We start from the raw sequence: 27,566 nt of genomic DNA on the forward strand, positions 1-27,566 counted from the left end.
AAATTTAGGCCTTAGACATACTCTCCATAAAGGCAATGGGATTGTGAAAACTGCTCAGAAGGACATCAGAAACAAGTCAAAAGTAGCACTTCAATCATCTTAAATGCAATCTGAAAATATTTGAGAAAAGGCTGCATTAGCCATTTTACACAAGCAAACACATATATGTTTTCTTCTACATTTGAGGAGCATTGTTCACATAAGTAAATGCAGCACAAATCACAAACATTTAGACAATCTCGCTTTTATAGGAGACCATAAATATTTGTTATTTCTTGTATGTAGGTTTTGCTTCCTTTGTTATATAGTTAGCTGATCTATAAGTTTCATTTCTGATTTTACATTGATTTCCCGCCTTGACTTGCCCTTTGAACAGCATTCTTATCTTCAATCAGTGCTGCAGTGTTATATATAGTTCTTGCATGAGAATGACACCCTGAAAGAACAGTACAGAAAAGAAGAAAATAGTACCTTCTGAAGGGAACAGAATTCCCTCAAGCGCCAATGCTCGCAGAAGCAGAGGAGTTCTAGGAATTAGTACGTTGCGTATTGCAGTCTCCTTGTTTCCCTTTAGCTGTGTTTTTTCCTCTCGGCATTCCCCTGCACTGAGACTGCACAGTTGAGGGAGATTTGGAGCTGTGCTGCAGCTAATTAGCAGAATGGTTCCTGAGTAATCCTATAATGTCATTGGCTGGTAGGTCCAGGGTTTTGCTCTTAGGGTCCAGTGCCTGTTGTAAAGTTTAGCTGTGCTAATCAGTGCTGGAGAGAATCTCGTGTGATTTTTCTGTTGTTGACCATTACTCATCATTTGCATTTAGCCTGGACTGACCTCTGCCTGTGCCTACTCTTTTTGTACCTCATTTGGTGGACTGATCACCAGTGTATGATTTTGGCTTTGTACTCTGGATTCCCTGGTAGCTTTTGTACTGCTTTATCTGTGGGTCCCTGGTCTGCTGCCAGCCCATCCCCAGACACCATCCTTTGCGCCTGGGGATACCCATGTGCTGGGGGAAGCAACAAGTCTTCTGAGGCTGAGCGGGGGATTACTAAAGGTATGACGTTTGGTGAATACTGGTGCAGACCGGGGTCTTACAGAAAATAAATTGAAATGTTTCTAGTTACCGCAACGTACAAATAAATGCAGGACAAATCAAGAATTTCTGCACTGACCATTTGATGTGCATTTTGTTAATGTGACATCCTATTAATGATAGATACAAAACTAAAGCTATCATACAGTGCTTGCCCGTCATATATTGCTCCCCGCTCACCATTTCTGTACCAAATAGCAGAAACTACACCATACAATGTGTCCTGTCAGTTATAGGGGGGTGTCAACTTCCTTTGTACCGCAAAATCTCTGTAATGTATACTTCCAGAGAAATGCAATTCATGTGACAGATAGCCAAGGGATGGATGTTCTTACCACTACATCTTCAGGTCCCCACATCTCTTCCTGAGAAATTGGGGTTTACAGAAGTAAATACAGGGTGTCCATCAACATATGACAACTTAGGCTTTGCAGTTTTTGTAACCATATCATTCCCTTAACCACTTGATGTTCAGAAAATATCTGACTAACCTGGCAAAGTGGGGAGTGGCCCTGTCTTTTTGAAAAAAGACATTAGCAAAGTTTTCAAAAAGACAGGGCCCCTCCCCACTTTGCCAGGTTAGTCAGAGATTTTGCGAACATCAAGTTTCCTGACTTATGGATCGGACAAAGAGGCCCTCTCCAATAGGCTGTGCACTCCCCTTACCTTACACCTTGGGACTTTTTTTGTGGGGCTATTTCAAAAGCAAGGTGTATGCCACTAAGCTCTGTAACCTGTCACAGATTGAGGAGAAAAGATGCCGCAAAGTTGTTGAAAATTAAGGCGCTCATGTGGAGGTATACAACTAGTCTTCAAGGCATTTGAACGTGATGGCATGCCTAGCAAGTAAAACGTCTAGGACTCCTTTGTTGATGCTAAAAATATGAATAAACTCTAAGCTAAGTTTTTTTTTAGGAATTCATTTAAAGTGTATAGTGACTTTTGGGACACCCTACAAATAAAAAAAAAAACCAAGAAAGATTTATAATCAGCTTAAGATTTAATATGAAGTAGTAGCCGACTCTACAAATGGCAAAGAAGTCCTCCAAGCACTTTCACTCCAAAATGGGTAAAGAATGAAGTCTCCATACTCCAAGGTCTCCTGAATTGACTGAGCCACCTCCTACCCCTTAAATAGTGGTGATTATAGTGTTTGTGGACCTGCTTGTCCGCACCCCGCAATCCAGTGTACCAGAAGTGACGTTGGATATACAGATTGTGGAAATAACACTTCTTCCCTCAAATGGAGCGTATACATGCGCCCCAGACACCTGGAAGTGTAATTATCCCTGGGTGAAACGCAAACATGTACTCCAAGCACCTGAAAGAGTGTCCACCGACCCATGTGCATAATCTGGAATGCAACTGTGGCATCCCCAATGCACATGGAAGCCCAGATCAAAATTAGGCTAAGGCAGGTCCCCAAGACCAACCTACATAGTATAAAGATTCAAACATAACAAAATTTTATTCAAATTAAATTACAATATAATATTTCATAGGATGATTTACTTGTTAGGAGGCGCCCTCCAGGCGTAAGTACCCAGGCTATACTTCACCGCAGGAGGGCGCGCCCAGCCTATTCCCTCAGGCAGCTGCGTTCATGGTAGCACTGGGGTTACAGCATCCCTGTGAGGTTTCTGTCAGCATCCTCTGCACTGAGGCTGCACAGCTGAAGTGAAATGAGTTGTGTGCAGCAGAGTAGTTCCTGTTAATCCCTGGCTGTCATTGGCCCCTTTATTGACAATAAAATCAGACTCGATGGCAAGCAAAGAGTAAACAAAGAAAGGCTGGGTGGCAGGTGGGAAGTCAGCATGATCTGGCTGTGAGTCTATTTGGGGTGCAGGACCTTATAAGTAGAGACGAGGTTCAAGAACACTGAACCAGTAATGAGGTGCAACACATCCAGTGCAAAACTGATAAAGGAAACCGCTAAACCCTGGGCTTCTGGAATTGAAGCAATTGACTAGACCCAGGGTTCAAAACCCTAAAAAGAGGATGAAAAGTCTTTGAAACAGTTTTGGGTAGTGGGCAGTGACTGAATATTATGGGTTGGAGTCTTGGGAGTGGTTGCTATACTACAATGGGAAATAGCAGGATGGAATATTTGAGAAGATGCCAAGGGTATTGGAAAGATGTTTCCTTATGTGGCCTGTACAACTAGTGTGAAAATAAACAGGAGATTAATATAGTTTACAGTATGCTTTATTGAGCTACAACTGTAGTTGCTGTGGGTATTTGTAAATAAAGCTGCAGGTAATTTAACCACCCGGGCGTTTAGCCCGAACCTGGTTCAGAGTAAGAAAACTTGCTACAAGCATTTACCCCGTACCAGGTTCTGGGTATCCAAAAGTATAAACATGCGTTACAGTGCAATCTGATTGTCATACAACATTGTATGACAATCCGATTACAACTGAAAAAAATACTTACCTTGTCCCCTGCAGCTCCTCCGGAGACATCTTCTCTCTTCTGTCTTCATCTGGCATGTGCAGTGACAATCACTTTGTATTTAACTCAATACAAAAAAGCTGTATTGAATCCAATACAAAGAAATCTTTATATAGTATAAATATAATTGTATTATATATATATTATATAAGCTACTGTACAGTTACATTACACTATTCTTTCTTTTTAAAGATTTTTTTTATGTTTTTTTTTAAAAAAAATGTATTAATAAATTTATAAAATTTTGGACATATTTCAGTGAGTTATGCGGTAATTTGGTGAATTATTGAGTAATTCGGTGAATTAAAGCTTACAATCTAAAATAAATTTCCATGCAAAAAATTTAACTTTTTGCATAGAAGTATGGTAAGAATTAGAACACCCGGCGTTCGCGTACGCGTCCCCTGGCGATTCCTGATGATGTCAGTGCATGTGCCCGTCGACGGGGGTCGTACCCGGAAATTCAAATATTTTTTATTGGATTCAATACAAAGTCCTGTATCCAATCCAATACAAAATAATAAAAACATATTTATCTGGTTTTGTCTATAGGTATGTGACGTTGGACTCTATTTTAAAATTTACCACACTAGGGAGGTGTCTTAGGAAACTATATTACTTTGCAGTATACCGAATTATTGCATTTTCAGCATTTTTTATTTTTTTATGCATTCTTATTTAAGCTGATTTTTGTGTTTTTTATTTAATTTATTAAAAGTAAATTTTTTTTTTTTTTTACATGATTGTGTTTCAAACTTTTTTTATATTCATGATATCTAATGAACCCTTGTTTGGACATATTTCTGTAAGTTACAGGTTTACAAGTTAAAAAATTTCAATTTACAATTTAATTTCATGAAAAACAGTGTACCGCTTTTGGTACAGAAATCTAGACATCAGTGGAACGCCCAGGTTAAAGACTACTGTTTTAGTAGAATCATGCATAAAAATACTGGTATACAGCTCTAGGAGTAAATGTTTTGTCTGTTGGATTTCTTTACAGAAGTTGACTTTGAATTGCACAAACTGATGTCTTGTGCCAATGACCTTGAAAAAGAATCAGAAGCATTGCCTGATTTATGCATTGCAGCAGAAGCCATTTACTCAATGCTAGAAGAACTGAAAGAAAGCTACACCAAGTTTGCTGTGCTATCACAGAATGGTAAGTTTGTTGTAATAAAAATGTTTAGTAATCTATAATCCCAAGACTGCTATATCTTTTTCAATCGGTCCCTATATTCTTGCCAACCGCATATCTTCGTAAAATTCATAGGTTGTTTTTAAAATTTACATGGGAACAGAAATGCCCTAGACTGGCATTTAGTACCCTGTCCAGGGCCAAAAGTAGAGGAGGTGCAGGTGCTCCGGATGTTATATCCTATTATAGGGCATCGGTTTTAGTGCGTTTGATAGACTGGTTTCACAACAGGGAGATGAAGGAATGGGTACGCCTGGAAGATTGGTGCCTCAGATGTTATATCCTATTATAGGGCATCGGTTTTAGTGCGTTTGATAGACTGGTTTCACAACAGGGAGATGAAGGAATGGGTACGCCTGAAAGATTGCTTATCTCCAGTCAGCCTCTGGTCCCTGCCATGGGTGGACCAGTCGTTGATACAGCCGGCCCACCCTTTACCCCCACTTACATTAGATTTATTACATAATTGGGATATCCTTCTCAGAGTGGGCAAATTGTCGACGGATCCAGGACCCATAACACCGCTATTTGATAACCCAGCATTCCCCTCGGAGATGCGTACCTCCACATTTTTATCTTGGTCCGCCTCGGACAGCCGTCATCTTAAGAGTATATTACATAATGGACGGGTTCCCCCACTGGCCTCCCTGGATCTCCCAAACAGGAGCAAGTTGCTTTCTTGGCTCTCATACAGGCAACTGACATCATTTGTAGCTTCATTTACTGACCTATCATTCCTATATAGAAGCTTAATATTTTTCGAGCAGTTGGTTGGCTCGCCTGACCGCCCATCTCATGTCGTGTCCAGGTTGTACGAGCTCATTGCTCAGGACTCTGAGTCCTCTGCACCTATATGCACTAGATACTGGGAGAGGGAAATGACTGGACTCTTAACTACAGATGATTGGGAAAAATCATTTACCCTAACACATAAGTTGGCCTTAACCTGTAGAGCTCAAGAGGTTAATTACAAAATTCTATCCAGGTGGTAATATTGCCCTGTGGATCTCCATAGAATTTCCCCTACGCAATCTGATCGTTGTTGGTGATGTCACTTACAAAAGGGGAAAATGCTTCATATATGGTGGGAGTGTCCGCTTATATATCGCTATTGGTACAAGATTATTCAGGTGTATAATAACTGCACTGGGTCCACCATAACCAATTCTCCCGAAATAGCTCTCATCCATGGTTCCGGGCTCGCTCAAAACCATCAAAGGTGGGGTCCTGCGTCATTTCCTTACGGCAGCAAGGGCTACTATTCCGAGATTGTGGAAGCAATCTGCTGCTCCTTCTATAGCCAATTGGGTCTCCGAACTTGAAAAAATCCGCCATATGGAGATGCTAGTCGCGGAGGATGATGATAGATTGGAACAATTTAAAATTACCTGGTCCACTTGGGACTAGTGTAAAGACTCTCCCCGATTCCATACATATTTTATTTAGCTTCCAGGCTTTTAGGCTGGAACACAACCCCGGTATAGAGGGTTAATATATATTTCTTTTATTTTTGTATCGATCGACATTCCCCTCCTCCCCCCCCATCCCCCCTTTCTCCCCTGGGCTGATTTGTTATCTGTGTCTGTCTCTGTTTTTATTTTCTCTGTTGTTTAAGAACATTGGATTCCATGGTGTGCCATACGTTTCCACTAGCGGATATGTAGCTGTTTGTGTACAGGTTTAATGGGTGCTATATCATCCCTTTAGGATTGTTATGCCTGTTTTGTCATATTTTTTTTGGGTATATGCAGCTTTCTGGTACTATATGTCTGTTCATACGAAGCCTACACTGTTAGGTTTGATACTATGTATCCGTTGTATATCTTATTCCTTTTGTATGTTTATCTGTTATTTTTTTATCTGAAAACTCAATAAAACTGATTGAAACAAAAATGTTTAGTAATCTCTACACTTTTTGATTTATTATTATTAAGACACTGTTTTGATTTTTAAGTCATTGTATTCCTTCTTGGCGTCAGGTGTAAATGATAACTTGCAGCTGTAGTTGTACAGTCACTAAAAATTTAGTGAAGGTTAAATGGCAGTTTCATGTTTGTGAGATGTAGCTCTGTTACTAAATTAGTAATAAAGGTAAGTTTTATCTCTTGTCAAGTATTAATTGCTAAGCAAACAGCCCAAATTCCTTTAGTAAATAACAAACAATAGTGAAGTGAATCTTAATCTGAACAACATTCTGTACTTGGCGGTAATAGCGTTTTCTAATATTGTTTTACCTTGTTTTTAGGGAAAGGAAAAAGTTTCATCCTTAACCTTCTCTTTCTCATGACAGCTGACAATAATGAGGAATATTTAAACAACAACAGAGCTGTACAGCTACCAGAGGTTTGTACTATAAAAGGTGCTTAGGTATTGATGACAAAGTATTTGTTCTAAAATTTGTAAAATTAAAAGACAATTAAATTAGGTACATTTCAAGTACATAAAAAGGTGTTCAAAGTCATACAGCTGATTCTTTAGAAAGCAGTCACAACTTAAATAGAAAATGATGTGCCCTATCAGTTTGATTTTTCACTCAGAACCCTTGCTCTGTGTGAAAGAAGTGGTCATGCAGGAGACCAACACAGCTTTGCTAAGATTCCTTCTGAGTCAGCTAGATCTTGCCATTCAGTAAATCTCATGATTCATGCTCATACAAGAGCTTTATCTCTGGATAATCTTGTATGTCCATGGGGTGTGTTGGGCATTTGTAGCTTTAATATCAACAATAGGAAGAGCTTGTCTAGGTAAACTCTTGTCTAGTGCATCTCACTGAAACATTGGATCATCTTTGCAACAATACTTTCATCAAGTCCATTCAATACATGTTTGATTGGATCATATGATTATATATTTATTTTGACATACTTGTATTGACAAAGTCATTTGCTGTGCAAAGATGCAAGTAATACCTGTTTTAGCAGTGAAGAGATCACTAAATTGGAGAGAGAATGCAGCCACATGGGTGCTGCCAAGAAAAGAGGGTAATTGCCAGTTAGGGAATGCTCCTTCTTAAGGAAACCTATTTGCTTGCAGTCTTTGCTGAATCAGACTGGGGGTCTGTGTAAACCAAATACCCAGGGGGTTATGTCTGTGAAAAGTGCCCAGCATGGTAATGTTACTGCTGATTCTTTAGATGTCAATTTTAGTGTACCGAGTGCAGAATTTTGGTATAAAGATGCATTTTCTGACTCTGTAAGAAGTCCTTACTGTATAAACTGCTGTCTATTATAAAATGAAAAAAAATGTTTGGGGATCTTGACCATTAAGGACTTGAACTGTAGTGGAAACATTTGCCCTCTTGTAAAGGTTTGAGTCATGTAAGCTCTGGTATAAATGTGGCTACAGCAACCACTGCTGTAGGTGTGTGATTGACCAAGCAACAAGTGAAACATAATTGCATTTTTTTCTTGGTAGGAGAAATGCTAATAAAAGACCATGTAGAGTTAGGAGTATGAAAAGGTTGAATTAGGAGCAACAGGCTCAGTTATGGGTAATGCCAGCTCCAGCTCTGAATTGGACCTATTAACAAAAAATGTCTACATCTACAGTTTTTCCACATGCTTAGTCTAAATAAATGTTCCCATGAAAATCTAGTTATTGAGTCATGCATTTTTCTTTATGGTAGGCATATTGAAAAAAAATATGTTACTGAATGTGAACTGCTGTGTAAAATCATGAAAAAACGAATGTACACCCTCCTACAATTGTCCCTTTTTGATTTGGAACATATTGAAACACTATCTGGTCCTTAGCAGGAATTCAAAAAATTTAAATCTAACTGCAGGCATAAGGGCATAAGAAAACACATAACACATCCCACAGATTATTTAACAAAAATGATGTCTCAAAAAACACCCAATGGTTCAATAGCTTGTAGAACCACCTTCAGCAGCAGGAACTTTTGGCCTACTTTTCTTTACAACATTGCTTCAATTCATTGAGGTTTGTAGGCATTCACTTATGTATATCTACCTTATAGTGCTGCCACAGCTTTTCAATGAAGGTCAGAACATTGTCTAGCTATTACAACACTTTAAATATTTATTTATTTATTTTTTAGCAATTCTGTTGTATATTTGCAAGTGTACTTTGCATTTGTGATCATTTTCCTGTTTTTCATTTTCAGCCACATTTTAGCTGTCAAACAGCATTTGACTCATTTGACCATATTTTGGTATGCAGGGGAGTTTATGGTGAACTAAATAATTAGAAGGTGTCAATGGCTTGTGACAGCAAAACAATAACTTATAATCAACCTCTACCACAATGCATTGTGGTTTGTATGAGGTGTTTGTGCTGATGTGCTGTGCTTCTTTTTCACTAAATCTGTGACTGTGGCATCAGGATACTCAGTTCCACTTTGGTCTCTTCTGCCCAAAGGACATTGTTACATAAAGTCTTGTGATTCGTTCATATACAGCTTTGCCAACCTAAGCCTCGTTGTCTATTTCTCTTTCCCTGGCAACCCTTCCAAACAAACCTTACTGTCATGAATTTTAAGATTTAGCATCCTACCTCAGGTCTTTAGAGTGTCACCTGTAGTTTTTGAGTTTTTTGCAGTTTCCCTGAACTTTTCAGACCCTGGGGTTAAATTGCTGGGAAATCCACACTTGGAAAATTGGCAACTGTTTTAATGTTGACCACAAGTAAATATTCTTTCTCATTGATTGATTGGAAATTACCTTATGACCCTTTCGAGGTTGATAGCACAGTTGCTTCTCTAAAATTATTGCTCTCTTTTCTCATTGTTAACAGACACCTGAATGCTCCAGACCAGGGAACTTTTGAAGCTTCTGCTTTTATTTCTTAACACTTGCTGCTGATCAATTAGCATTTGATTTGCAGCACCTGACTGCTATTTACCCTCCTAATTCCTATGGAAGTGGCAAAGGTGTACCTAATTTTTCGCACACTAATTTTTCACTCTTTCATTATGACCTAATATTTGGTAAATAAAAAATGATTCAGTGTAATTTGTTGTTGTACATCTAAGACTGTAGTTACCTTATTTTATGACTTGCTAAAGTGATTTTCTATCACTTAAAAACCTTAAAGTTGAAAGTTGGTACTTTTGGAACCAGTGAGTTCAAAGGGCACTTTCTGTAACAATGTGTCAAAAATAATTTTTGCTATGAAAGTCCAAACTGCTGCTGATCAACCTATAGTTAAGAGTGCATTCACTACAGTAACAGCAAATACTCACAGGATAAAAGGGCTAGTTACAAATATTAAGAAAGTAGCATTCATTTAGTATAAAACCAAGGAGTGTGTCAAAAAGTCTGTATTGGACAAAATAGAAGGTTGTTGGTAAATGTACCAACATTAAAAGTAAACATGCACATGTATAATTAAAGATATTAGGGTTGCAAACTGAAAAGTGGGTTTATATCTGTGGTATACTCAAGGAAGCCTACAGTGCAGATAATGGCGGTAAATACTGCCTAGTGATAAGCAAGCCTTTATAGCAATGTTCACACATTGTAGAGGTTGTAGGTAGGGTAGGGAGACTCGGATTTCTAAACATCAAAGGTAAGGGTCTGCAGTGTTCAATAACAGGACAGAATTAGTGTGTCAATAGCCTGCTCTAGAAGATAAAAAGATCTTTGTGTTTCCCATCTGAAGGTGTAGTCCTGTTGGAAGCTAAACCAGAAAGACATATGGTTGGCATTACTGGTATTGGATAGAGCAGCAAATCATTCCTGATGTCAGTTAATCTTTTTGTCCTATGAGAAAGCAAGTGGTTATATCTTGGAATAACTGTCTGATATGATAGAGGGGGCTTCTAGTTGCAGTGAGGTTGCTAATTGCTCCTTAGTGAAAATAGAATCTCTGGGTGGTATAGTACCATGTACAAAAGATGAAGTCACTGAACTAGTACATGATATTTATTTGTGAAAGGAGGACCAACGTTTTTAGAGATTCTGAAAATCTGCAAAATAAAAAAAAACTGACCTTGCTTGAGGCATGGAGTTGGACTGACAAGGAAAATGTATATATTTTCATCATCTTTTCTTTCTTTGCAGTTGAACTCTCGGGAGTGAGTCTAGGGTACAAAGCTGCAATGTGATTATCACTGTCAGATTCTATGCAATTATTCAAGGCATTGCAGTTTTTTTACTACATGCTAAGCACCCAAAACAAATGCCACATTCTTTGAGAAATGATTTGCATTGCTTAATATAGGTTTGTCTCTTGAGCTTCTGCATTTCCTAAAAGGATTTGGCTTTCTGTGAAATACACAGTTTCTTACAGGCTTTGTTAAGGGACATTTGTTTTATACACAGAACAAGTCTGTAGTCTAAATATAATGATACAGCCTATTCTATTGACCTGACTGCTTATAATAAAACATTGGAAACTTCTCATCCCTACGTCTTGTCAAACAATTTGGGAAAATACAAGGAAAGTTTATTACTAAAGATTTTAAAGTTTGTTCATGTTGATAGCAAAAGTCTGTTCACATTTATAGTCAGTGACTAATGTAGAATGTGCATGACAATAACAACGATTTATCTTTGGGTATGTTTTATTCTACAGGGTTTTCCAAATAAAGTACAATGGAAAAAAATAACAGAGTCTGATTCCATAAATCTTCCAGATGTGGTAAGGTTACAGATATTTAATTTAATATTATAATGCAATCCATGATATTCATAACTTCAGAGACTTTACCTGGAGAAACCTTGGGGACCACATTATTCTAAAGGTTACTGTAATGACAAGGAGATAGTGGTTGGGTAAGAGGCATATCAAATATACAGAACGCAGACTGGTAAAGAGATGACAGTGAAGTGACAGAGGATAATATGTTTTTTTAGTAAGTAATCTTGCCATTGGAAAACTACTGCCATTTTTTGGGTCAATAGAGTTTTTTCTTATAAGCAATGTAGACTATATCAGATAAAAAACAGAGACTGCCTCATATATTGGGGGAAAAGGGGGACATGGGACCAGAGTTTCAAACACCATATACCCTGGCTCCTTCCACTAGGTAAATTTCTCTTCTGTTCCTTTCATAGATACAGAAAAGGTAGTTTAGAAATTCCCCAAAGGTGATTGTACCTAAAACAGGTTTACGTTGCAATTTTGTCTCTTACCTATTCTGGGTACAATTCAAAAACTTTGGATTTCCTCCCACATTTTTGTGCTGGTGGTCACCAGTACAATCAAAGGAGTCAGCCTCTCAGTCTCATAAAAACTTGTTGTAGGGTCCAACCCTCTACTACTTTATCACTCCTAGCTATAATAAAATAATGTCATTAGGTAATTAAATACAATTACTGCTAAGCAAAGTAATTTGGTTTATTTGTGTGAATCAAAATTTGACTTGAAATGGTTTGGTTTCTATCTGTGGACTGTGGACAGTTCTTACTAATACCAAAAAAGCTATAATGATTTGAAATCTTTGAATTGTGTATCAGATCAGAACTATGCAATTTAAAGCATAATAAGTAGAATAGAGTAATGCAAAATGCTTGTTATTTTATAGAAAATACTGTAATAATTACAAATACAAAATTACAAATACAAATTTGAATCAGTCAAGGCCTAGTTCAGAGTTTCTTTGTATTAGTGAAGCATGTAAACACATAAATTCTTATGTTGCCAACCTCATGTACCCTTCAACATATCTACACCCAATATATATAAATTATGTACCCTCCAACATATCTACACCCAATATATATAAATTATGTACCCTCCAACATATCTACATCATATATGTATAAATTATTTTTTAGACATTCTATTGTATTTTACATACCTAAACATATGTATTTGATAAACCTTTTACATTATACACAATGCCGGTATGTTATTGTGATCTTGTCCTTTCCTTCAAGAAAGCAATCATCCTTAGAATGTTTTGGACCCTACATATATCGACTTTATGTGCCTAATGTGCAATCATGTACTGAGGCAACTTTGACCATTTGACTTAAACTCCTTTACCTTGACACAATTTGGTTTGGCTTGAACATATTTCCATCTGAATTTCCACTAAAAACTCTTTAAGTAAACTCTTTAAGTTAAGTAAAAATCTTTTTAAAGCTCATTGAAACTTTACAGTATGTGTAATCAATAGCACTTATGGTAGGCATCATTGATGTTTACCCTGCAAATAAATAATTTAAAATATTTAGCACAATGCTATTCTAGAAAAACAATAATATGGTACAATGGACTAAAAATGTGATTTAACATAACATAAATCTTGTTTTTAAGGTAAAAGATTACATTAAGGACAAAGACAACAACTCTTTGCCACCAGTCTGCTACCCACTAGAATGTGATAAGGTAAGTTTATTACATATCATGATATATTGTTTTTGATACATGATAAATGTTTTTAAATGGCACTTCTTCTATATACTCTGTGCTGTGAAATGTCACAGTATGAAACTCACTGAATTGGACCAGTGGAATTCAGTATACGACTGCTGGACATTTTAGGTGTCATAAATGTATTACAGATGTATTTAACAATACAAATCTAAACAGGAATACAATCTCTGGGGCTCAGGATCAGAAGAAGTATTGTGTTTTTTTAGCACTTTTACCCACCTACATAATTAAAGAGACTGAGTAACTTTGCCAGTGCAGTGCAAAGTGTGCGCAGACACTGTCACTTTCCATAGGTAAGAAGACTGTGTTTCTTTACAAAATAGTGTAAGACATTAAAAACAGGTCATATATTTTTTGAACTGTTTTTCTATACAATTTCTATTACATCTTTATACATATCAAGTATCAATTTATTGCACGCCTCTTACCCCAGACCCCATTTAAAAAAAAATCATTACAATATCATTTTTAATTTTTTGCAGGACAAAGAAACAGCACTGACGTCATTCAATGACATTGACAGATATTTTTCTGAAAGCAGTAGACTGGACTTGGAACCTTATGTTCTTTCACAGTAAGTTTAAAATTAGGTAATAGGAGGGAGTTACAAGCTTTTTTTGAACCTAGCAAAACATACAATTAGTACAATCCTACTAGTCATGCCCCTGCAACATATTTTCATCCTACAGTAGTACAAACAGGCACAGCTGCATACACAGATTTGATGGACCCATGTTAGAAATGAGGTTACCTTGTATTGGATCCAGGAAATGCCTAGCTTGAGGCCAACATTCCCTTGTAAACCCTGCTGCCCTGGTTTGGTTTAGCCCAAAAGGGAAGGAGGGGTTGTCAAACAAGGGAGTGAGAGGAGAGGGAATAGAGGAGAGAGATAAGTGGTCCCTAATAGAACGCCAAATCCTCAGAGTGGCAAAGGTGAGCGGAGAGGATTGCGGGGTATCTATAGGAACTGGTGTCCAAGCCACCGCCCTTGGGTCTAGGGGGAGAGATCTTGTTCCAACAGAGTGGATAATTTGCGTTCTTGTTTAAAATGCCATTCTACCAGCCTGGTTAGTAAGGCAGCGGCATCATACAGTTCAAAATCACGAAGGCCCATGCCCCAACTCATTTGCATCTACACAAAGATAAATGTTTAATTCTGGGACCGTGGCCCCTCCATACAAATCTGATAGCCCGAGAGCACAGCGTTTGAAAAAACATGGGATAATTGCGAGGCTAGATTAGACGATATAGAAATGTTCATGGCCTCTGTTTTGGAGAGGTTCACTTTAAAATTACTGTGAAAACCGAATTTTTCCATCTTCCTGAGACTAGAGGAAAGTGAGGTGTGGGGTTGCGTGATATAGAGGGGAACATTGTCTGCGTAGAGGGCCAATTTATGATGGTGCGAGGGAGTAAGTATGCCTTGAATTGAGTGATTAGATTGGATGGATAAATGTTCCATTAACAGGGCGAAGAAAAGGTCAAGGCAGGGACTGCTGATCCCCCCATTGAAGTATCACTCTGTGGGACTAAGGGTACATTAAAGTCTCCTCCCATTATCAATTGATGATAACCAAATTGTTCCAGTTTGGAAATCATCTGAGGTAAAAAGTAGAATTGATCTTGGTTGGGTGCATATACATTAACAAGGTTATAGACCTGGTCATTGGATTTGATGGATAAAAAGATATAGCGGCCCTGTGTATCAATAAACGAGTCGAGAACTTCAGGAGCAAAAAATTTGTAGACCCACTTTGATTTGATGTAGAGGTTGGTACTATGAAACCATTTAGTGTTGTAGGGGTTTTTGAACATATTTATTGAGTGTCTTCTAAAGTGGGTCTCCTGCAAAAATAATGTTTTAGCCTTAGCCTTGTGAAAGTAGTAAAAAATTTGGCTCTGTTTCTTCAGCACAATAAAGCCCCTGAGATTACTTGAGGCCAAGAATAAGGCTTCAGCTGCCATCATTAGGTGTAAGGGGAGAGAAGTTGGGGCACAGCTCTTGTTCCCATAAATGAGTGTATGATTAAGAATAACTGGGAAGGGGGTGCAGGGGCTATAGAGGGGATTAATAAAAGGTGTGTAAACTAGTTTAGTGGGTAAAAGTGTTAGACGCAAAAATTTGTCAAGATCCCTGAGTGGGGGTACATGGGTGGCATGACAGGAGGAGGCTCCCGCCCACATCTGGCATTAACAACCAGCTTATATAACAAAAATATAACAATAATATTGCAGCTTATCATTAACCACCTGGGCGTTACACTGAGGTCTAGATTTCTGTTCCAAAAGCGTTACAGGTTTTCATGAAATTTTTTTTTTAAATTGTAGACTTGTAACTTACTGAAATATGTCCGAACAGGGTTCTAGTAGATATCTTGAGTATAAAAAATGTTTACAACACACAATCATGTAAAAAAAATTACTTTTAATAAAATTAAAGGAAAAACACAAAAATCAGCTTAAACAAGAATACATAAATAAATGAAAAATACTGAAAATGCGATAATTCGGTATACTGTATAGTAATATATTTTTCTAAAACACCTGCCTAGTGTCCGTCACATACCTATAGACAAAACCACATAAATATATTTTCTATTATTTTGTATTGGATTGGATACAGGACTTTGTATTCAATCCAATACAAAATGAGAACAAAATTCAAATTATGTATTGGATTGAATACAAACTCCTGTATCCAATCCAATACAAAATGAGAGTTTGAATTTACCAATTACATACTTTGTATTTATTTTGTATTATTTTGTATTGGATTGGATACAGGAGTTTGTATTCAATCCAATACAAAATGTGTTTGAATGAGTTTCAATTTGAATTTCCCGCACACGCGCTGACGTCATCGCGCACGCAGGGAGAAGCCGGCCGGCTTTTTTTTCTCCACCGGCCGGCTTCTTGTGTTAGAAGCACCCGACGCTGGAAGGAGAACTACGCGGGACAATCAGCGGGTCCAGGTAAGAAGCCGGCCGGCGGAGAAGAAGATACCAAGAGCTTACAGCCAAGGAGAGCTGTGAGAAAGAATCCTTGGGGCTGCTATTTGTAGGGGAGGGAGAAGGGGAGAAGGCTCACCTGCGGTGTAACTGCTACAGGGAGATCTGAGGCAGCCGACTGGTCTGTTGCCAGCGCCATTTGACTTCTTTCTGGCTCCTCTAAGCTGGAGCTGAAAAGCCTGGAAGAAGGTGCTGATCTCAAGAGATCGGGACCCACCGGGGGAAACACTGGATTCTCGGTGACTGTGCTTGCCCATTAGCAAAGAGAGGAGAAGAGAGAAAGCTGCGGGAAAGCTGCAAATTCCAGCCGCGGACAGAAGAGCTCACGACTCATGTCCTACTCTGCCATGTGCCAGACCACGGCCCTCTTTACTGACTTTTTAAATTGGTATTTAAGGACTTTGTAGGGGAACTTGTAAAAACAACTGTAAGTTCTGTAGTTCTGTAAGCACTGTAGCATATTATATTTAAAAAAAAAATAACAATCTGAATGTGCTTGTTTACCTCTGCAAAAGTGGGTTATTTAATAGGCCTAAATATTTTCACGTGTTTTTGCCTGTCAAAATCCTGACTTAAAAAGGATCCCTAATGACATCTCTGCTGATCTGTGGGGAATAAGATAACATGGTAAATGCATGCTGTGGCACCTAAGGGGGTATAAGTCCTATAGGGGCACTTGCTTGATAATTTGAGCTATCCCAGCCAACTGTGGAAAGAACCATAACTTCATTGTCATTGCAAGATGTAGCAATCATTAATGACTTGTTTGCTGGAAAACTGGCTACATCCATACCTAAATTATGCAAATACCTTTACCTTAAAATGAACCTGTCATAACCTTGGGCAATTTAAAATGAGAATGTTATTATATATATATGATAATAGTTCTCTTCAATGCAAGCCAAATAGAAACAGGATCTGTAGATGTTGGGATATAATCCTGATATTTAGACATATTTATCCTCTTATCTTGACATGTTATTTACACTGTAAGGTATCTTTTGTTCATGCATTTGTTTACTCCCTAAGGCAAGTTTACAGTGTCAAATAATAAAGCTTTATAGTTATTTGCATTCTTTTTAACCGTTTGGAATTTATTGTGCACATTCGGGAACTGAGAAACAATGAGTTACTAAGGGATGATCACTTATGTTTGGCGAATAAACTTGTGGAAGAGAAAAACTGGTCGGGGGGGGGGGGGGGGCAGAAGACATCACAGGCCTTTCAGGAACTCCACCCGAGGTATCCCCCGAGGCACGGATTCCAAGTGACACCAGCCACTGGAGGCCACTGGGCAATTTGCTGCTGAATGCCACCAGGTCGTCACCCTCAGGGTCATCCTACCTAAACAGGAAGGTTGGTGCCGCCTAGGTGTGGAGACAGGCAACAGGCGAATGCAGTCGTGGGCCAAGCATGGGTTAGGGCAGGCAGTCCTCAAGCTTTCCCCAGTATTCAAGATTTTTGTGATCTGTAAAAATAAGCAAAAGATGTGCCACTTCCTCCAAAAGATAGTGCCATTTCTCAAGGGTGGACATATTAGCTAGGAATTACTGGTCACCAATGTCAGTTCCTTTCAGTGGGGCTTATCTTTCGGGATCGCGGATTCTGATGCGTTCAGGGCAGGGATTGATCCGGATGTCTCTTAATGGGAGCAGAGGTGAATAATGATTTTAGTTAGTCTAAGGCCAAGTGAGCCTCAGGGTTCCAGGGCAAAGTAACATGCAGACATGTGAGCTTTATTAGAGAGGTGATACAATGGCGGAGAGCCCCTTAATAAACTTCTGATAAATGTTGGCAAACCCTAAAAGTCGTTTTACCCCTTTCCAATTGGTCAGTGCTGGCCACTCCAATACTGCCGATACCTTTTCAGGATCTTTGGTGATTCCCTGTGTGGAATGATAAGGCCCCGAAACTGGATGGTATCTTTTTTTAAAAAGTACACATTTTTGAGACTTGACATATAGCCCATGAATCCAGAGGTGACTTAGGACCTTTTTGTCATGGTTTATATGCTCCTCAAAGGACGAAGAAAAGATCAAAATGTCACCGAAGTACTACTAGAAAAAAGTCTAGAAAATCACAGATGTAATTTACTGGCCGCTGCAGGTGATGTAGAAGGCTGGATAAATCTCTTCCTCACGGTTTTCATCAATGTACTCCTTGAAGGTAACAAGTACAGGGTCTGAGAGGATAAACCCAGTCAAACTGAATCTCGGCTCCTGACAGAAATTTGATTGGGCAATCATAAATACGATGAGGGGGAAAAGCGTCAAACCCCTTTTTGTCAAAAAACATCCAAAAATCATGGTAAATAGAAACAGAAAGCAGAAATAAAAGTTACTTAGCCAGTGCACCAGTTACTACAGGGATTATGGACCTGCAACCATTGCATACCCAAGATAACAGGAAAGAGTGGAGAGGGTATCACATCAAAATTTAAAAGCTCCTGATACCCAAGTTGTATGGTTGGGAAAAGGAGAATTGTCTCCAATGTACTGGTCTAGTGGTAATGGTAGAGCAATCTGTGAATGCAGGAACAAGGAGAAAGAAATGTGAGCTGAGGATGAGGATGGATGGGGGTGAAGGAGACAACTTACCTTCCCCCAGGCCTTACAAGGTATTTACGCAACAGATGACTAGGGGAGCCACAATTCAGGCAGCCTCTCAACCACCTCTCAAGGGCCTGGCTAGGTCTAACTGCCTAGGTTCTGGCCAGGAAGTGGATTGGGTGGGTTTAGCAGGGACCCTGTGGGAACCAACAGATATTGTGACAAGGCCACTAGGCCTGTGTGATGATACTACATTAATCAGACGTACAAAGGATATAAAATGTATACGCATCCCTGTTAAAATGACAGAATTTTGTGATTTTGTGATTTTTGTGAAAAAAATTATACCACAAAAAATCTTTTCAAAACCTTTCCCACCTTTAATGTAACCTATAACTTTTTAAATTCAACCACCCATTGTGTAGCTGTACTTGACTGTAGCTGTGCACCTATTTACACCAAGTCCTCTCATGCCTTTTAACTCCCTATTATCAGATAGAGGTCCTATTTGTTCATCAGCTATTTCCTGTGACTAAAAGTCCTGCCCCCCTTTCATGGTTTCTACTTTGTTTTAGGGAAATTGATTCTGCCATCAAGGTCACAGCATTTCACCATTTATGCCATAAAATAGCTGCGGTTTGCATTACTTTTGGGCCCTAAAACAGACCACAATTTTGCTTTTATTAACTTTCTTGAATCAATTATCACCTTGTTCAGTTTAAACTGTTTTTACAATTGTAAGCACAATCAATTAAAGCGCATCTAAACTCAACATGTTTAGGTAAGTACAAATGTTTTTGTTTTTTTTTGTAATGCATCGTGAGAGGCTCTGGTGCAAAAGGGACATTTTTTCCACCAAGGAGAAAGAGATACCAATCTTACACATGCGCAGTGCAGGATCAGATGACAGAGCGAGAACACCAATGACAGGGCAGAAGATAGGGGCGCCCAGGGCTTACTCTGAATCAGTACAAAGAGGAATCTCAGGACAATGCAGGACTGAATTGCAAGAAAGACCAGTGGTATCAAGTTTAGTACAGAAAACTGGCCTAGAGAAATCAGATTATACCCACAATCACCCTCTGTGGATGATTAACATGATATAATTGAAAAGACAGAAATAAACAAATCAGAATAGCTTCTGTTTTATCTTTATACCTTTAATAGTCCCCTTGTGCACTATTATAATAGTGATCTAGCAATAATACACTGTTATATGGAATAATTAACCTAGCTTAGTGAATAAAGTTAAACTCCGTTGACTTTAGCCGAAGCAAATATGTTTTTTGTTTTGTTTTTTTTACAATTCTTTGATTACAATTCAAGTGATTGGGTATTACTTGCAGAGTGAATTTTGACTATTTACTTTACTTAGTAAATAACTGAAACTTGTTTGATAATCAATACCACTGTGTTTTTTTTGTGGATGCTTGGGGCTATTTTAATTTTAATGATAATTGTTAACATTTAGGTATTATTTATGCTGGTGATGGGTATATATAGAGGAATATTTTATCATCCTATTTTTTTAAATAATAGGAAGGAAGTTGCAGGATCTCATCAATCAACAACTAAGTGTATCCTTCACTTGAGATATGGAACCCGTTATCAGATGAGGGTGGAATACTTTAATTCTAAAGAACTTCAAGAGCAACTCTTTGAGCTGTTCACAATAGAAGAAGGTAATTTAATTTTATTGTTATGAATAATGGAAGGTAATTACCAATCTGTAAAATAGAAATATTATAGTGGCCTTCTTAGTTACATTATCTGTCTGCATGAATAAATTCCTGACATGTCACAATATATGGATACTGTATGTATTTTTTAATACTGTGCAAAAGCTATTTTTGGTCTATATTTTTAACGCAGTGACATTCAGTAACATTCCCTGCTGGAGATTTTTTTTCCAAACCAGCACTTTATGTTACACAGGTAGACTAGCTCACACATTCACAGCCCTGCTGTTTACCAGAAGGTGTGCTATATAGGCTTGTGGACCGCGGGAAACGTGGGACCTGGAATTGGGAATCTGCACCTCACTTGCAGATTCCCAGTAAAACCAGCCCCAGGACAGAAATTTAAAACAACCAGCAGGGAAAGCTAGAGTTTCTCTTCAAACAAATCTATACTGCATACGCCTCAGTAAAAAAAAACTGGAAAGTCCTACATAATGTCCATCCAAAACTTTTCCTGGTAACACTGTTGCTACCTGTGTTACACTAGATTATGCTTGAATTTCACACCGGCTGCAGGGAAAATGCTTATGTGACAAGGGTAGGCCACTCAATCAATCATTACTAGGGGACCACAGCATTTTGACTGGTGCAGGAAGCAAAGAGTGGCGTTATGCAATACTGCTCAGAAAAACAAGTCAAGATCAAAATGTTTTAGTGCAAATGTTAACTTTTTTTTTGATGTCTCATGAAAATTGAATTTCATACTGAATTTAGCCCTGGTTGAATTTCATCACTCATCCTCTATCTATGACTATTTGGTCCCTGTCTGCCTTTCTCATGACATTTTGAATCTTTGGTTCTGACTTGGTACTGAGCAAATCAATACATTAATAGCATACAATGTTAAGAAGCTGGTCTTGCTAAATTCCTTATTTGCGTTGGCAATATAACATCATTTTCTGCCCATGTCGCAGCTAAAGCTGTAAAAAATGATGCCTTCCATAGTAGTTTTTTGTTCCTCTTGGTAAGACCCTGCAGTAGCTCTTTTAATATATTTGAATACAGTGTTTTAAGCTACTAATAACCTATTGATTTTCTGTTTTATTGGACTATTTTGTCTGTGTACACAAGTCCATTTCCGATAAAAAAAGTCTTCAAAACAATCTTACCTAACATTTTGCAATAATCTAGGTATCGGTCAAACAAGAAGAAAATGCTCATGTCAGGCCATAGGTCTATTGTTGGCAATGCTGAGACTTAAGTTGTGTTTTTCCTTGGAGAACACTTGGGATTTCTATTTTGAGATGAAAAGTTGGCATTGCTTGTTTGGATGCTTTTCCTTAAAAAAATCACCTGGTTACATCCCCATTCAATTTATGTAATTTATTTCCTCCTCAAGAAATCAATGATTTTAGGTTTCACTTTCAGGTAAATCATTGAAATTGAATATTTTGTACCTAGAACAGAGACTAATATGAATTTGTCCCCACCTTAATTTTCCATCACTGAACTGGTGTGGGGTGTAAGAATTTGTTTGTGATGCCCCTTCATCTGTGCCCCAAAGTGTTTTTTTGCTTTTACAATACCATTACATTTTTGCAACTCTAAGACCAAATAAAAAGGTCACGTTCCTTGCATCACTGTTGACTTCATATTGGCTGTCCTGCAAATGATTCTCTGGTATACACCACTACATGGGAGATTATATAACTTTGCAGAGATAAATACAACTGTCACTAGTGGGATTGCATGTTACACACTGTTTCCGTAATTTTCAGTGGTCTTGAATTTATTTGTACCTATATACTATGTGTATTGCAATATATGCTTCAACAGACTCGAAACATGTAAACCATGATGTAAAAGAAAAAGCAGAGGTGTGCCTAAGGGAAAGATACGAAATCCTTACTGGCCATGAATTTACTCAGGAGGTAAGCTTTTTTCTTTTTTGACCATTCATAAAACACATACTGTAGAGATATAGGGCCTGATTTATTAAAGCTCCTTAAGGCTGGAGAAGATACACTTTCATCAGTGAACCTGGGCGAACCAACACACCTCTAAAGGATTTCTTAAAAGTTATTTGCTGTTTGTTAGTGTTTTTAAATCCTGGACCAGATCCATTTCAGGTTTGCTGGATTACCCAGGTTCATTGATGAAAGTGTATCTTCTCCAGCCTCGGAGAGCTTTCATAAATCAGGTCCTTTGTACCGATCTATGTAATGTTCTTGATTTTCTATTTTTTGGAGTTTGAGTAAAATAGTCAATAATTCTAAAAGTACCATATAGTTTTTCCACTGCATTGGTAAAACCCCAGATTTCAGTTTAATCAGTAGTGTATGTTAGGGCTTTAACCTCCCTAGCGGTAACCCCGAGTGTGACTCGGGTTGAAAAAAGTCCCTGAAAACGGTAACCTCACACTCGGGGTAGGAAAACCCATGTGAAGTAATAGTAAATATAGCCTTACCTGATCCGCCGGTGTCCCACCTTGTCCATCGCTGCAATCCCTGTCTTCTTCTTTCTTCCTTAGGCCTCTTCTGCACACAATGAGTCACCAGGGAGTTCCCAGTGACGTTGGTGCGTGTGTACATTGCCGGTGGGTTGGGGCGGGAAATTCAAAATCCATTTGTATTGCATTCAATACAAAATAACTGTATTGAATGCAATACATCGGATTTATATGTGTAAAAGCAGCACATTGTATTTCATGAACATTTATTTTACAGTATAATAAAATAGTATGAGTATAATATTTATTTTTTTAAATTTAAAAACATTTTTAAAAAATATATATATATTTTGAAATGTATTTGATTTATTATTTTTACATGATTTTGTGTTTCAAACTTTTTTGTACTCATTATTATATTATACTGTAAAATACATTTTCATGAAAAACAATGTACGCTTTTAGACATATAAAACCGGAAAATGAACTGTTAGGGAAAAAAAAAAGTTCATAACTGTCTGTAATCCTCTTGGGAAGATTTACCACATGGTGTGAGGGGAACCCAACAAAAAATTATGAAGTATTCTAACAAGGAATATACTTATTGCAAGCATATGAATGTTTGTATATCCTACTGTGGTTACATTCTTCTAACTAGACTACTTATTTTGTGTATTATCATACAAATATAACTATACCCAAGTAAACCTGCCCCTGCAGTTAGCTTCTGGAACTATTATTTAGAGTGACTGATTTCAGCTATCACACAGATTGGAATCTCACCGGTTCTTTACAGCACATTTAACTAACTAACTATATATATATACACATATATATCCTAATATAATGCAATCTGAATATAAACTGAAGTACCCATTTTAATCTGAATTTTATGGAAACTACTTTGACTGGAGTATAAACCTAGGGTACAAAATATGGCTGTTTCAAAGCCATACCACGATATGGTATTTTTTAAAAGGAAAAAATACTTATATGAGCTTAGTCTATATCTTCCTTTTCTCCCTTCCTTCTCCCTTCAGGATAAGTATTTTGCACTTTTGAGTTGACAATGAGGGATCAATTGTTCTTAAATGATCTTTTGTTCATTATTTGTTGGCTAACATTAGATAGCAATGTGTCTTTGTGTAAACCAACCTTTGGTTTTGGTGTTTGGTCCCCATCCTTATGGATGTCATAGACCACTAAATTTACTGACTCCATACCGCACATGCGCTGGGAGCCACGTGTCACTCAAAGGGGAAGAAACTTCCCTCAAAGTGAAGTCATAATGTTAGAACCCTGAGCCTGTAAATAGTAGAGTGGATTGGTCCCTAAACCTGCGATGCATATGGGAGTCATGGTCAGTGGCTCTAGCCAGTGTGCCCCAGTGCGGGGTCCTTCTTCTGACCCCACTGGGTGGTGCACCGGCCAGAGCCGTGGACCACCAAGCTTTTCTTCACAGGTTGGGGACCGCTGATATAAATTTTGTAACAATTATCATGTCTCAAGTCTCTGATAGCAAGAGTTTGTTACACACTTTACAGAACTTTTCACAGAACTTAGCCACATCAAATAATGGTAAATAATGGTCTATACTTAAACATACATGGTATTAAAGCAATGCAACTTTGTCAAGAACCTTCCTAGTTTGTGTTTGCAATGGAAAGAAACAGCAACAGTGGGTCTGATTTATTAAAGCTCTCCAAGGCTGGAGAGAATACACTTTCACCAGTGAAGCTGGGTGATCCAGCAAACCTGGAATGGATTTCTTCAGTGTCATTTGCTAGCAAATGCTTTGAATCCTGGACAAGATCCATCCCAAGCTTCACTGGTGAAAGTGTATTCTCTCCAGCCTTGGAGAGCTTTAATAAATCAGGGCCAGTGTCTTTATTCACTCTATTTAGTCACTCTAAAGCTTGGAATCTTGCATATAGATTTCTTCTTACTCCCATGGACACAGGAGAACAGGATGTTCAGATAGAACAGTTTTTCCAATTTCAGCAACAGCATTCCTCCACATTCTGCTATGCTTGTCCCCCCACTCATTTGTCCTTTATACAGGGCCTGATTTATTAAAGCTATCCAAGGCTATAGAGGATACACTTTCTTCAGCAAAGCTAGGTGATTCGAGAAACATGGAATAGATCAGGTTTTCTGAATCACCCATCTTCACTGATGAAAATGTATTCTTTCCAGCCTTGGAAAGCTTTAATAAATCAGGCCTACTGTCTTGGGTACAAAGAGTGGGTCAGAGTACCCTATGATTTCCTTCAAATCTCAGGACAAACTTGGGAAAAGTGTGTTAACCTGTTACCTAGATACTCATATTCCTAAACCACTTTCTCTTGTGAGACACAGCTGAGGTGTCAAGGTGTCAGCCACCAGAAGCCACTTAGGTTTCTGTTTTTTTTTAACTGTTTAATTATATTTGTTTTTTAGCAGTAACTAGTTAAAGTTAAAAAGGGGTATTTTATATCTGCCTACTACTTTGATTTTGTATACAAATAAATACTTGCTTGAAACATTTGTAGGACTCTGTCAACAGTTTTGTGGATATAAAGCTGTCTAAAGATGTTTTAAAATTCGCTGGAAAGACAGAATTATATATTGGCCGAGGTGAAGATTGTACTATAGATCGTCTTGCATTGCAGGTGAGATTATTACTATTCTTCCCTACTAAAACTGAATGTTCTCTGGCTTTAATATTTTTAATTGCAACCCAAACATGCAGCAAATGAAAGTTAGAACATAGAACATATCTCATGACGAGGGGTAGCTCAGACTTTCTAGCCCATCCTTTACCACCACCATCAGAACCACCGCCCCCCCCTGACCCCCCACCTGCTTACCAACCACTCCCCCACCATTAAATACCCAGACACCAATCTTAGATTTAAATTGGTTTGGCAAGCAGCCGTTTATTTAAACACCAGTAAATAAATTAGACAAATAACCAAATAATTAACAAATATCCAACAATAAATAAATTACAAATAAATAAATACATTTACACTTTTGATATGCAAGCATACATTAACATAACATACACTTCATTATTATTACTGTTATCAAACCGAGATTATATAACGCAAACATATTACATTGAATATTACCTATTTACCACAACCTAATTCCTCCCTTTTAAATTTAAATTTAAATTGGCTAGCAAGCAGCCGTTTATTTAAACACCCTTTAAATAAATTACCTATTTAAGTAATACCCTAATAACCTATTTACCCAACAACCCAATTCCTCAGTTTTATTAATACATAGCCATAACCAACAATATCCTTAATGTTATCAAACTCCATACTCCCGGGTATACACTCAAACAACCAGGCTGCAGGTCTCAGAAGGCAAAATCTGCACCCAACAGAACTATAACTCTTCCAACATCTCCACCTTGGCCTCTAGCCACCCAGCACCGCCTCAGCAGTCCTAATCATCCGTTCACCATAAAATGCCAAATTCCACCACTTTACCAATGTACTGGATCCTTTCTTTCCAAGACCCCAACTGCCACAGCGCTCAGGTGTGAAACCTCACACCTAAGCACTACCTCCACATTCGCTGAGCTTGTTGAATTCCATCCTGCCAGTTCGTCTTCCTCCGTTCCCGGACACAGAAATGGCCCACCGCCGCATTCACCATACTTTTATCTTTGTTGAACTGTTCCATTAAGCAGGCACTTGTTCACAAATTGGTTCTGGCCACCGCAACCGGCAAGACCACAACACCAGGTCACTCCTGCTGCCACGTCAAACCAGCTTAACCACACAAATTATGCCCCACTTGGAACATTACCCAAATCATAGCCCACCTATGGCTCACTCACCACAAACATGCCAACACATGATGTAGTACTACGATACCCCCATTCCTGGCCAATGAAATGGCCCCCACCACCGTATTCACCTCACTCCGGGCAGTGTTGAACTATGCCCCTGAGCGGGGCACCCGTCCACTTGGTCCTGGCCACCAGACCGCAACACACCTGGGCACCCACTCCACCGTAATCCAAGTACTTCAAAATCAATTTACTGCCAGCTCCGCTCCAGGCGAGCATGCTCTCTATGGGTCAGCTTAACCGCTGTCCACCTTTCCCCACACCCAACAAGATAGTGCCCAACTCCCAAACTGATGCAAGCCTAACTTGAAATTTAAACAAAATCATTCCTTCCCAGTCCAAAGGCAAATTCTGTGACCCATGCCCAGTAACCAGCAGCTGCCCCTGCTAACTGACTGACCATACCCCACCATTTCCAAAATCACCTGCCACTGAAATCCAAAACTCATGAACAACATCCACACCCGGTCTACCACCTGGAACCCGTCTCCGAACGTCACCCCACTCACAACACACTCTAGAATACGCTTGCCACCGCATGCCCCCCTCAGAGCAAAAGTGAAGACATTATGTTACCAACATCTCAACACAAATAGACATAACAGCCGGAGCGGGTATATCTTTATATCTTCCCACTATGTTGAAACCAGCCACAGTATTGACCCCAGGGGGTAATGAAGCATACCACCCCATTGAACAGCCACGAGGGAGCAACAAAGAATACCATCCCAAAATACTGACATCAGGGAGTAATACTGTATACCATCCAACAATACTGACACCAGGGAGTAATGAAGTATAGCATACCCCCAGCACTGACACCGGACAGAAATGGAGAATGCCATCCTACTATACTGGACAAGGGAGCAATATAGTATACCATCCCACAGCACTAACGCCCAGGAGAACAAGAGTAGAGCACCCCAGTATTCCCTCGGAAGCAATAGC

At 38.6% G+C, this 27,566-nt stretch overlaps 1 protein-coding gene across 1 annotated transcript in view; it reads left to right on the top strand.

Annotated features, from left to right (window-relative positions):
- Positions 1 to 27,566, top strand: part of LOC140327167 (uncharacterized) — a gene marked incomplete in the record, with an annotated part of 73,397 nt that overhangs the window by 4,921 nt on the left and 40,910 nt on the right. The window contains 8 exon segments of the mRNA XM_072406407.1: positions 4,546 to 4,704; positions 6,986 to 7,083; positions 11,278 to 11,343; positions 12,967 to 13,038; positions 13,569 to 13,660; positions 20,183 to 20,325; positions 22,159 to 22,253; positions 25,303 to 25,422. Coding sequence (XP_072262508.1) covers positions 4,546 to 4,704; positions 6,986 to 7,083; positions 11,278 to 11,343; positions 12,967 to 13,038; positions 13,569 to 13,660; positions 20,183 to 20,325; positions 22,159 to 22,253; positions 25,303 to 25,422 — 845 coding nt within the window.

This window comes from Pyxicephalus adspersus, chromosome 3 (genome assembly GCF_032062135.1).
Source record: "Pyxicephalus adspersus chromosome 3, UCB_Pads_2.0, whole genome shotgun sequence".
NCBI lineage: Eukaryota > Metazoa > Chordata > Amphibia > Anura > Pyxicephalidae > Pyxicephalus > Pyxicephalus adspersus.